Source organism: Protopterus annectens, chromosome 10.part0, assembly GCF_019279795.1.
Source record: "Protopterus annectens isolate FY-2018-M chromosome 10.part0, PAN1.0, whole genome shotgun sequence".
Lineage (NCBI taxonomy): Eukaryota > Metazoa > Chordata > Ceratodontiformes > Protopteridae > Protopterus > Protopterus annectens.
The window spans coordinates 1,676,526,598-1,676,540,654 of record NC_056744.1 but is presented as its reverse complement, the minus strand read 5'-3'; the positions used below and the strand labels follow the sequence as shown (position 1 = coordinate 1,676,540,654).

Sequence of the window (14,057 nt, the reverse complement as noted above, 5' to 3'; positions counted from 1 at the left end):
AGACTTGATTTCATCACTATCACAGAACATGAGTAAAATGTTGACATAAAGTACTAATTAACTTGGATGCACCGTCCCTTTTGTGTACCAATGATATTTTTAGCAACATCTAAAATATACCTTGTTTGTACACCTAACAATGCTGCTCTTCTTTCGTTTTAATTAACAGTAAATAATTCACCCTTTAGATGCAGTGACTAACAGTTATGTCTTTATCACCTTGCAATGCTGAAAATTATTTCAGCTTCTTCATTAGAATGTGCCAAGTGGTCATCATCTTTCATTGAATAGTGGCAATTTTGCACTGCTAGATAGGTTTTTGAAAAGCTGAACCCAGTATACGGAGATGCTGGAGTTAGTGGAGCCATCTCTTGAACCCATCATTTTCACTGTATGATCAGTTTGATAATGTATAAATTTATCGAATAACTACTCAGCATTAGCTTTTTTTGCATAAACTGTCAAATGAGCAACATCATTAAAGGGTATGGAAGATGTTTCATCTGTTTTTTAGTAAATTAATAATACATGCAGCGTCTTTCAGTAAATGATCTTGAATTAAAATTCTAATAGTTTTTTTTTTGCAGCATTCCAGTACAGACAGCTGCAAAGTTCTAGTGAAAATTAATCTGAATTGCAACAACCACATAAAGAATGAAACAGCAGCAGGATATGATTACATTTATCTACCTTTTTCATTCTGAACACAGAATTTTATCAAAATAAATTATCCTCATGAAAGTGCATCCATTAAATATTTTGCCAAACTAAAAAAAAGTTATTTGTTTAGCGTATCAGATTTATAAAACATAAGCTATGGAGACATGCTCATTAAGACCCTTGGGGGGGGGGGGTCAGAAAACTGCACAATCTCTCCCTCACCAACATGGGCACATCAGCCCACATTTTCCAACACAAAGAATAAAAACTTTTTAAACCAATATAGGAAAAGGAAAGTTTAAAGGTCACATTTGTTAATACTGGCCAAATGTGCATAAATTCTTTTATGTAACCCTCTTCCATCTTTCTGACATAAGCTGGAATCATGAGCAGAATGCAATGTACACCACCACTTTGGTGTTGCAGTTATATTTACCCAAACGAAGAATCACCTTGGGGTTATTTGTTTACAGTCATCTCTGGGCTCAAGAATGTAACAGTAATGGCAAGGACCACATTTTGCCATGCTACCTCATGTGAGGACCTGTTTGAACAATTTCCAAATGTATCCTTCATGTGGTGATAAGATGTATAAATAAACCTGGAAGATGGTCCAAGCCTGTCCATATCACAATTCCTCTTGGTAAATAAAGTCTTCTTCCTTTGAATAACTGAATGGACCTTGCCAGTATCAACAGAATCATGAAAGGCCATTATTGTAAAAAATTCACCATCACAATTCTTATCCCCTTTTGAAATATTTTAATTTTTTTTATGGGTGCATATCTGCTGGTCCTGTTTTCCCTAACTACACCAACAATCTGATCCAGTAAGCTGTTTGGGTGGTTTCTAGATATAAATGTTTCATTCAGAAACCCACACTGAATTAAAAAATTTTGTAACATCTGAGTCTAGACTACCAATCACTGAAGAGCTTAGGAACTGCTTCTCAAGAATAAGTGATTCTGTTTTGCTGCTGATAAGTGAAGGAGCAGAAGAGCATCATCTCTCGTTCTTCTTGGAGATTACCAATTGCTGGAAAGCTTGAAAATTGCTTATTAGGAGTCAGCTTTGTTTAATTGTATTGCTTTGCTCCTGATGTGAAAAGGAAGATAAGGTGTTGTTTCCTGCTAGTGTTTGATTCGGCAGTGTGTATGGGACTTCGCTGAAAGGTCTGGTTGTAGCTTTGGTGAGAATCTTTTAAAGGCCTTTGTGCATCTTGACTTTGTCTGGTTTTGTAGGTTCTATCCAGGGTATCTTCTAACTATATCAAGTGTACTGAACCCAGGAACATCTGGCTTAATACTACAAATGAAACAACTGTTGGCCAGCATGTTTGTGAACTGGAGCTCTGAAAACCAAAACATCCCAACAAGCTAATCAAAATACATAGCTTTATTGTTCAAACCGGTTTCGGCAGAAAATGCCTTCATCAGTGAAAGATAATCAATGTTACAAAGCCAAAAAGTACATAAATATTTATATGCATCCCCAACCAATAGGAAACTTGGTATGTTCCTGCTTCTGAATGCTAATTACATATACATGAAGTAACAAGATGATATAAAGTTACACAAAACTATAGTAAGGGTCTAGTGAAAAACATTTCTGAAAATAATGTATAATCATGTATATTGGAGAATATACATAAAAAACTGAAAATAGAATCAGAGAATAAGCAAGGATGATAATTATATACACATAGGTAATGGAATAGTGCATGAACATGAAATGCCATAACAAATAATGGAGAAATCAGGATCCAAATAAGGATCATGAAAATTAAATCTGTTACAGTAGAAATGTCAACTCAATTAATGTAGAAAAAATATACATCATATAATGAGAATATATTGGTACAGAAATGACATGAAAAAATAATAAGCATGTATAGGTTTCAATACTCAAAAGATATAAAGAAACCAAATTCCTACTATGCTGAATAATAAAAAAAGGGAAGATATTGACATATCAAAGAACAAGCCGAAGGATTGTATAACAAAATGCCAAATCACTAACCACATGATAGCATAAACAACCATGGTATTCAATAGTAATAATTGTATAAAAAAAGTTGTATAAACCATAAGTGTAAAGAAACAATAAATACTAATACTATACTAAAATAGTGGTTACAGATCAAACCATTGACAAATACAATAGTGTGAAAATTTTATATGACTATTATTCCATGGTTAAGACAAAGCTAAACGTAGTAATGCTACCTAGTAAACATCATAGGTAAGGTACGACACAGATTCCTCATAAAAGATTGTGGTTACAAATGGTCATTCAATATTTTTCTTTATGACTGAGAATACTATGCCATCCTTGTGAGTTGCTTCTATCACCAATAATTTTATGAATGATCGTAAAAGTAACTTGAGCATTTTGATGTTTTAATGCATGTCTGTATAGGGCATTAGTTTCTTTTTTATTTTCAATGTCACTTCTATGTTCATTCATACGGGTTCTAAGTGACCTGGAGGTTTGGCCTACATAAAAGGCCGAACATTGGCAAGTAGCCAAATAAACCACCCAGCTGCTGCTGCAATTTCCAAAGATTTTACATTCGTACACTCTACTAGTGTTCTGGCTGGTAAATTGTTTAAATTTACTAGCTTGTTTGCAAGTACCACAATGACCACAGGGGAATGTGCCCAACAGTTCATCCTCAGACATGGTCATTTGCTTGTGTATGGCTCCCCCACTTTCCTTATGTTTGAAGTGAGAAAACAAAGAACCTAATGTTTTACCTCTCCTATATGTAAAATGACACTGTGATCCCAAAAGTGATCTGAGCTGGTCATTAGCCAAAAGAATGTTCAATGTGTATTGATAATGCCCCTGATGGCATTGTGATTTCTACCATAGGCGGTGACAAACCTGATGGTAGATTTAGAAGAATCGATGTTATGTGTTTTGTATTGTAATAATGTATCCCTGTCAATGTTAGTGGACCATTCCCATGCCCTAGCAATATCCTGTTGTTTGTAACCTCTATTTGCATATCTGTGATACAGATCTAAACTGGCTCGTTCGTAGTCTAGTTGTGTTGAACTTATGCGTTTAATACGCATGAATTGTGACTTACGTATGTTGCGGATGGTGTGGCGTGGATGCATGCTGGAAGCATGCAATAAAGTGTTATATTGGGGGTATTTACGGTATGTCTTAGTATTAAGGGTGTGATCCCTGTTTCTGGAAACTGTAACATCCAAAAAATTCATGGTTTGTAAATTTTATGTAACTGTAAACTCAATTCCCCAAATATTGCCATTGAGGTATTCAACAAATTCCTCCAAGTATGTAGCATCTGCCCGCCACACCATCCAACAATCATCTAAATATCTGCGCCATATATCAATTTCCACAAGATAGATGTTGTGTAGTGGATCATATATCATGCATTCTTCGAAAAAAGCCATGAATAGATCCGCATAAATTGGAGCAAAAGAGGCTCCCATAGCCGTACCCTGGAGCTGCCAGTAACATTCCCCTTGGAAATAAAAAACATTTTATTCAATACATGTTCAGTCATGCAAATATGCAAGGTATTGAACCCAGGGGAATATAAGGCAGACAGGTCTAACCAGTACTGTATAGCTTGTAGACCTGCCCAATGTGGAATACTGGTATACAAAGCTTTGACATCTAGTGAGCACATAAGCCAACTAGGCTCCAATTGTGTATCCTGAATGATCTGTAAGAATTGTGTAGTATCCTGCAATCTCGCTCTAACAAAGGTCAATAGAGGTTTAAGGTATTGAGTGAAAAACATGGATAGTGGTTCAGTCAAAGATCCAATACCAGAGACAGTTGGTCTGCCCGGAGGTTTGGATATTGATTTGTGAATTTTAGGGAGTAAATATAGGACTTGTTTCTGTGGATCTTTGACCGTGAGATGTAGAACACTACTCTTGCTAATGATACCTTCTTCTTCAACTAAATTTAGGAAGGAATCTATTTCCTTCTTGAATACTGGAGTAGGATCAATGGCCATATTCATGTAGCAACTTGTGTCAGATAATTGTGATCTACCCTCATTGAGATAATAACTCATGTTCATAACTACTACCGCTCCACCCTTGTCTGCTGGTAAAATCGCAATATTGTGGTTGTTACATAGCTGTTGTAGGGCTGTAATCTCAGGCGGTGATAGATTATGTCCAAGTATGCTGAATTCCTTGTGTTGGAAATGTAAATCCCTGAGTACTGATTGCATAAAAATAGATACGTATTTGTTCATCGGTGGCTGAAATTCAGATGTGAGAAATCTGAATTCATTAGATCTTTGAGACTCCCTATCAGAAAAAAACAATTTTAAGTTCAAATTGCGACAGAAACTAATAACATCTGTGACAATGTTGTATTCATCAGAGAAAAACCCGGGTACAAAACCAAGTCCTTTATTCAAAAGTTCTTCTTGTTCATGAGACAATGTTACATTAGACAAATTTAAAACATTCTGATAAACACAATTAGTTATGTTAAGAGGTTCTGAATCAACCCCTCCAGGGAGTTGGATTTTGTTCCTGTGCTTATGTTTGCGTCCACCTCGACGCCTTGTGCCATTTCTAAAGGGACTGTCATGTTCGATCTTTTCCGATTAGGTGATTCCTTATTTCCAATACTATCATTATCTGTATATGAGGAATCCTCCCCTGATGTGCTTGTATTGGACTTGTCTCTAGTTTTTAAGATTGATCTGGGTCTTTTTCTAGTTCTAATATTTGTGGACCCCTGACTGGCATCCATAAATCTAACTGTTCTGTGTGACTCAAAAGGGTGTCCTCTCTGATAATCTGAGTTGTCCCTGTTAAATATTTTTGATTTTTCTTTCTCTGGTTATTTTCTCATGGTTTGCCAGCTCCTTTGACAATTTCTTGGTAGATTCATTGAATGTAGAAAGGGACTCAAATTGTTTACATTCCTGACATAATGTTCTAACCTCATTGAGGTTTATATCCACCATTCTTTCATAATATTGTGCCAATATAATAACAAACAACATGGATGCTTGTTGCAAAGCTTCATTCCATTCCTTGATTAGTCTCTCTTCAGATCTCCCAACCAATGGTTGCAAATGGATCCTAAGACCCCTGGGGGCAATATTCTTGCTCGAATATGCACAAAATAATCTTAGGTGCCAGATGTTAGAGCTTAAATTTTTGAGACCCTTAGTAAGGGAATGAAATGCCAAATCACATTCATGGGGTAAATTTTGTTCGGACTCGTTTTGATTACTGCCTGGTGAGATATTGATTCCAAATACACCAATATCCTCCTGATCGGCACATAATCCTGAAAGAATATTTTCTAAATCTATATTGTTAATATGAGGTGGATAGATATGTGAAAACAACAGAGCTGACAAACCAGGATGATAACCTTTGTGGAAATCCCAATAGGTGACCAAAATACATACAACAGAGTATATGGATGTCAGCCAGGGCACCACACATAAATCCAATTAAACTTGTATCCGTAATACACCAAGTGATGAAAATAGAGAATAGTCCAATATGGCAGTAATAGTCCAATATAGCAGTTTGGAATTCGTGCTACTCATTTGCTTTTGGTGAGAGAAGGAGCAAAGGATCATGCAGATGTGTTGTGACAAGCAGTACAGACATTACCAGATAGACAGCAATTCCAGTAATGAACTCCAAACCTCAAAGCAGAACTCTCCCTTCAGCCCACATTAGTAAACATACTTAAACTGACACAGTGTGTGTGAGAGATGTAGCTATATAATGCTATTGGAGGAAAAGCTCTCACACAAAGACACGGCAAATAACATGTAGGTTGTTAGTACCACACGACACCACACTAAGCTAATCACACTTTCAAAAGAGCATAAGGCAGAACTCCATGCATTCCAATATCCTAGTCATAGGTGACACCATAGTGTGACACATCCATGCAACAGGCTGTGCAAGGAGATAGTTATGGTCAGTTGCTTATCAGGTGCCAGGAATCACCACATCATGCATGCAATCAAGTCCTTGCATGACAACTACATATTTGAGACCGTCATAATGCTTGTAGGTGTAAATGACTTGAGACTTACCTCCTGGTCGACATGAAAAGAGACATGATGGGGCAGGTATGAACATATCTTTGAGCAGCATTTTACCATCACCAAGAATTATGGTGCAATGCAAACACAAGGCTATTGACTTCAACAATTTGTTAAGCTTCTGGATTATTCTAAGGGTGTGTGTGTGTATATATATATATATATATATATATATATATATATATATATATATATATATATATATGGAGCCCCTTCACATGGTCAACATTTCAAAATGCCAAATTCCATATGGCTGAGACCATATGATCGACATTTGAAATGCTGACAATGCAGGACCGGCATCTCCGTACAGTGCAGAATGGAAAGATTTCCATTCCTGCACTGTAGTGCGATATCGGAGTTGGTATATATAAGTTAGGTGGGGTGTGGATGCAGGGAAGCTTGCCCCCTGCTAGTAGTGTTTAGGCAAGTGTTTGTTGTTTTTTACTGTTGTTTTACATATGTTCAACATTTCAAATGTCAATCATGTGGTCTCAGCCATATGAAATTTGGCATTTTGAACTGTCGAACATGTGAAGTGGATATATATATATATATATATATATATATATATATATATATATATATATATATATATATATATATATATATACACACACACACACACATATATACATATACACATATATGTATATGTATATAATATGGATCCCTAGTTTTCAGAAACTTGAAACTCATATGGTTGACCATATGATCAAGTTTTTGAAGACTAAAAACATTTGAATGGAGATCATTGTACAGTAAGGATTGGGAAATTTACCCTTTTCTTAACTGTAGTGCGATCTCAGAGTTGGTATATGTAATTTTCAGCGGGTGTGGGTGGGTGCAGGGGGGCTTGACCCCTGCATAAATGTAAAAAAAAGTAGAATTTTTTTGACTGAATTTTCAGAAACTCGTTCAAATGGTTTCGTCTATATGAATTTTGAGATTCTGAAAACCTGAAAACTCAATCATCTGATATCCATCCATTAGCCTGGGAAGCGCTGTGCTTTGCCAGGGATGGCCTGAACCTATCCTCCAAGGATTTAGTATATTTGCTAAATTGCTGTCCACCCTAAGTACCTTTTTCAGGCTGAGTCAGTCTTCTAAACTTCCAACATAAAATAAAATGTGGTTAAAATAGAGGTATTGCTGCTCAGTGCTAAGAACCGCAAAACACAAAAAAAAAACCTCCAGTCGCTGCAAGCACTTCTTATCCTGAAAAATATCAATATATGTATTGTCACAGAGGAGTGGTTCCAGACCAGTGAGAACAGGACTTTAATGCCTACCAGATTTTAAGGCCCACCACAGCAGATGAAGGCATTAAAGGCAGCGGTGTCTCAAGATTCTTAAAAAAACAAACATTCACCACTAGACTCATTAGACAAGATAATGACCTGGAGTTCTTACTATTAATGAAATCCCTTATCATAGCTAACTGTAGCACAGCCTGTATGCCCCCCTCAAACCATACTTCTAACTAATATGGGATCGCTGGCTTAATGCATAATTGCCATTATGCTAAGAGACTATAAACAACTTCTCCATTAACTGGCTCACTTATATATCCTCAAACATGTATGCTCAGAAATTTCTTGACTTTATCAATATAAACTTTCTAAACCAGTTAAATACTGAACTTGGTCCTTACCTATTTGGAGCAGCTTTACTCCCTCCCCAATTGTGAATTTCTTCCTGGTCCTAATCAGACCACACATGAAGCAGAGTCACCGTAACACAGAAGATGGAGGCATCTTCCAGTACTTTAGTGTTCAGATATTACACCAAAGCTCATCTACTAGAACTGAGTGATGACCTTGCTAAATTCAAAAGCATATGTGGAATTCTTTACTGCCAAACTATATGGACATTTAAATTGCTGTCTACAGGCATCTACCTCCCCCCAGACGTGAATGCAATGTAAAATAACCCCTATGGTGGTACCCTAATGTAAACAGACTCTGTAATAAAACAAAAAAACTCATTGCGTGCAAAAATAAATTTAACTCTTAAGTTGCCAGTGGTACTCATGCTAAACTTTATAGGAAACTCCAAACCCTGATCAAATCATCCAAAGTCACACAATCACAAACTGGGAAACCTAAATGTACATCATTAGCTCTGTTTACCTTCACCTTATAAAGCAGTTAAGGGGAAATATTCAGCAGAAAAACAGAAGATTATAACACTTGCACCATTAGTCTCACTCTGTGCAAGTAACTGGAGTAAATGCTATGTAAGGAAAGGTGAAAAGGGAGTCACAATTCAATATTACAACATTGTGAGACAGCATGTAAGCTTGCATTACGCTGAGGAGAATATGTAGTTAGTTGAAGTAAACTAAACACCTTCTCTCTAAATGATCGGTTCAGTCATATTTTACAATGGTGTTAACAGCAGAAGCATACTGCTACTGAACAAAAAATCCATAACATTTTAAATGACCAAAATGATATGTAGTTACTGCTCTGATGAAAACATCTGATATTTTTATTTCTTTGTTGTAATAAAGTAATTATGTTAATTACTCTGTTTTTAGGTATTAGACATACAGCATGCAGTCTGACCTGTAGGCAGCTGTCATCATATGAGCCACCCCATTACCCAACACAGAGCCTGCAGGAGTGTGCTCAGCATGGAAAGGTCTGTGACAAGTTTCATTTCACTACTGTACCACGGTTTCATTTGGGATGTAGCATCAAGAACCCTGAATGCGAAAAGGTAAAACCTCAATTACATCTCCTGACAGATAACCTGCAGGAGTGTGGTCAGCCTGGGAAGGAATATGATGAGCTTTATCTCACTCCTGTACCACAGCTTAACTCAAGAAATAATTGCAGCAAGAACTCTGAATGTGACTCAAGTCTGAGATCTCGCAAAAAGAAGAAACCATATAAATGTACTGAATGCAGTAAGTCATTTATGTATGCCAAAAGTATCCAAAAGCACCAAGCGATTCATAAAGAAAAGAAGGCATATAACTGTGCTATTTCCAGTAAGTCCTTCACATATCCAAACCATCTTTCAAGTAACACAGGAATTAAACCATATAAATGTTCTGAATGTGACAAGTGTTTTAGACGAAAACAGCATTTAACATACCATCAGTACACACACAAAGGAATTAAACCATATAAATGTGCTGAATGTAATAAGTGTTTTACACAAAAGCAACATCTAATAAACCATCAGTACTCTCACACAGGGATTAAACCATATAAATGTACTGAATGTGATAAGTCTTTTACGGAAAAGCAACGACTAAAGGTCCATCAGGACTCTCACAGAGGGATTAAACCATATAAATGTGTTGAATGTGGTCAAGGTTTTACACAAAAGACACACCTAAGACAACATCAGCACTTGCACACCGGGATTAAACCATATAAATGTGATGAATGTGATAAGTGTTTTACACGAAAGGAACATCTAAAATGCCACCAGAATACTCACATGGGGAGTAAACCTTATGTGTGTGCTGAATGCAGTGAGTCCTTTACATCTTTCCACAATCTTCAAAGTCATCTTGCCTTTCACACAAAGGTTGAAACCTATAAATGTGCTGAGTGCAACAAGTGTTTCAGACATTCTAGTAGTCTTCAACGGCATAATGCTGTTCATACAGCAGTGAAACCATATAAATGTACAGAGTGTGATAAGCATTTTGCACAAAAGAATAGCTTAATAAGTCACCAGTACTCTCACACAGGGATTAAGCCATACAAATGTACGGAATGTGAGAAGTGTTTTACAGAAAAGGCACAATTAAAATACCACCTCAACTGTCATACAGGGAAGAAACCTTATAAGTGTACAGAATGCACTAAGTCCTTCACAAGTCCCAGCAGCCTTCGACGTCATCTTGCTTCTCATACAGAGGTCAAACCATATAAATGTACTGAATGTGGTGAGAGTTTCAACCGTTTCCACATTTTCCGTCAGCATTGTGCTGTTCATACAGCAGTGAAATCATTTAAATGCACCGAATGTGGCAAGTGTTTTAGACATAAGTACCTCTTAAAGTATCATCAGTATTCCCACACAGGGATTAAACCATATAAATGTACTGAATGTGATAAGTCTTTTATGCAAAAGCACCGACTAAAGGTCCATCAGGACTCTCACATAGGGATTAAACCTTATAAATGTTCTGAATGTGGCAAGTGTTTTACACAGAGGGAAACATTAAAATACCACCAGAATACTCACACAGGGAAAAAACCTTTTAAATGTACTGCATGCAGTAAGTCATTCACATATCCTGGTAGTCTTGGAAGTCATCTTGCTTCTCACAGCGACATCAAACCATATAAATGTGCTGAGTGCAGCAAGTGTTTCAGACATTCTAGCAGTCTTCAACGGCATCATGCTATTCACACAGATGATAAAGCAAAACCATATAAATGTACTGAATGTGATAGGTGTTTCACACAAAAGGGACAGCTTATAAACCATCAGCACTCTCATACAGGGATTAAACCATATAAATGTACTGATTGTGATAAGCGTTTTACAAAAAAGATATCCCTAATAAACCATCAATACACCCACACAGGGATTAAACCATTTAAATGTGCTGAATGTGATAAGTGTTTTATACAAAAGAGAGACTTAGTGCGCCATCAGTACTCTCACGGAGGGATTAAACCATTTAAATGCACTGAATGTGATCAGTGTTTTATACAAAACAAAGACCTATTACAGCATCAGTACTCCCACAAAGAGATTAAATCATTTAAATGTGCTGAATGTGATTAAGTGTTTTGCATAAAATCTGCAGCTAAACTTCCATCAGAACACACACACAGGGAATAAACCATGTAGGTGTGCTGAATGCAATAAGGCCTTCAGAAGTCTCCAGTCTCTTCAAAGTCATCTTGCTTCTCACACAGACATCAAACCATATAAATGTGCTGAGTGCAGCAAGTGTTTCAAATATCCCAGTAGTCTTCAGTGGCATCATGCTGTTCATACAGACTGATATGTTGATCAGGAAAAGATACAGGAATGGTTAAGGAGAGGCGAATTTAAACCAAGAGATGAAAGGTTAATATTGGTGGCCCAAGACAGTGGGCTGCATACACGTTGGTTTACAAAGACAACTGAACATATGGGGAAAAACAGACAAATGTAGGTTGTGTAAAACCGAATTGGAAACAGTTGCACACCTCATTGCTGAAGGACTGTATACTGAAAGGCATAATAATATGACGAGACTGTTGCACTGGGGATTGTGCAAACGTTATGGTATTGAAGTGGCCGAAAAACACTGGAAACATGAGCCACAAAGCATCATAGAAAATGAAGAAGTCTACATCACATAGGATCATCCATTACCAACAGTTCAAAAGATAGATGCTAGAAAACCAGATATAGTGGTCCAAGAAAAGAAGACAAGAGTAGCATTGATCACTGAAATTGCCACACCCAGTGACTACAGTGTCTTACATGCAGAGCGACACAAAGTCATAAAATGTCAGGATCTGTAGGCAGAAATGAGAGCCCTGTGGAAGTAAGATGCACAGACAGTTCCAATAGTAGTAGGAACAATGGGTCTTATAAAAAAGAATTTACAATCGCATTTAAATACGTTATCAATACATGTTACTAAATAAGAACTGCTGAAGTTACTGGGCACATTGCGGGTGCTGCGAAGAGCACTACTGGCTGACATCAAAGATTTAAACAGTACTAATTTAATGAACTTTAATCATATTTTGACTTGGGAATGGGGTCCATTTCCATCATGGTATTAGAAACCCAAAAGACTTGGAGAAATTAAAAAGAGTGATATAGCCTTTTAACTGATATTTACACTGTATACCGATATATAGACTGTATTTTATATAGCATATATCATGGACAGAAGTGGGTTAAAAAAAAAAAAGTATAGCTGGGTGCACAAGACCCAGGGAAAAAAGTGCCCAATCCTGGTAAGCGCACTGGTACCAAGACTAGAAAAAATGATGGTGTAGAATCCTCAAGACATGGAAACGTTCCTACAATGGCACCAGGCCCAGGAGGATGATGACCCCTTGTTGTAGAGGGAAGTCGTAGTCCACAAAAAGCACAAAAACTGATAGGCCAAAAAAAGAGCTATAAAGATGACAGAGTGGACTATTAAGGGTAAGAAAGAAATTATGTATTGGTACTATTGTGCAAGAAGCCCATCATTTCCAGGCAGAAGCTGTACAAAAAGATTAAGGGAGAAATTAGAGGAAAGAAAAATACTTCCACAAGAAAAACTGCCAGAAATAAAGAATTGCATTCATTAATACAACAGATTTATGAAAAACATTATATAGACCAAGAAACCTTGGGCCATTTTGAAAAAAGAAGCAACTGAGGAAATGTGAAAATATAAGAAACAAAATCTAGAGACTGTTGAAAGGTTTTAAAAAGTAATATAGACAAAGGGGAAAGAAAGAGGGTTTACTATGGTAAGGTCAAACTGGACCCCATCAACTGATCGACCCACATCCACGAAAACGACAACGTTGAATTCTGACATTGTCGAAATACAACTCAACTTCAACCTCAGAACGGGCTTTAACATGGGTCAAGACAGGGATGAGATTCGTACTTGGACAATGTCACCATTCGGCCTCCGGACTTCGACTGAACCCGCTTCATCCTTACCATAGTAAACCAAGAAAGAGACATCAGATGTGGTGCAGTATTTATGCAAAGGAGAAAGACAAATTAATCAATACAAAAAAGGCAGCCCCAAAGATATTCAAAGAGAAATATAAGCAAAGGCATCCAGATATGGAAAATTTCATAATACAAAAAAAAAAAGATCACAAAGTGGGAACATAGAACAGAAAATTAGTATAGTAGAAGTTAAAAAAAAATAGAAGTTGAAGTTCTGGAATACCTGTGAAGTGAAGGATTTAGTGTAGAAAGTTTAACACAGCTTATATCACAGCATGATGGGACAAAAAGTCCCTCAAGGAAGGAGAAACAGAAGGAACACAAGACATCTGAAGAGCAAACATGGACATGGGAAAGAAAAAGAGATTTAATATGGTGCAGTATTTGTGCAAAGGAGAAAGCAAAACTAATCAATACAAAAGGAGCAGCACCAAAGATATTTGAAGAGAAATACAGGCAAAGGCATCCAGACATGGAAAATTTTACAATAAATAAAAAAATAAAGAACAGCAGTAAAGAGGATTAATAATGGAGAAGTTAAAGAAATAGATAGAAAATGAGGTTAAAGATTACCTGTGAAGTAAAGGATTTAGTGTAGAAATATAACTCTGATAATATCACAGCAGGATAGAGCAATAGATCCCCAAATTAAGGAGAA

The 14,057-nt window shown here is 36.7% G+C and overlaps 1 protein-coding gene across 2 annotated transcripts in view; it reads left to right on the top strand.

Annotated features, from left to right (window-relative positions):
* Positions 1 to 11,806, top strand: part of LOC122813888 (oocyte zinc finger protein XlCOF6-like) — a 136,590-nt gene extending 124,784 nt beyond the window's left edge. For both annotated transcript variants that reach the window (XM_044086429.1, XM_044086430.1), the window contains exon 6: positions 9,285 to 11,806. In XM_044086429.1, coding sequence (XP_043942364.1) covers positions 9,285 to 11,503 — 2,219 coding nt within the window. In that variant the 3' untranslated portion in view covers positions 11,504 to 11,806. The remainder of the gene's footprint in view (positions 1 to 9,284) is intronic.
* The last annotated feature ends 2,251 nt before the right edge of the window (positions 11,807 to 14,057 follow it).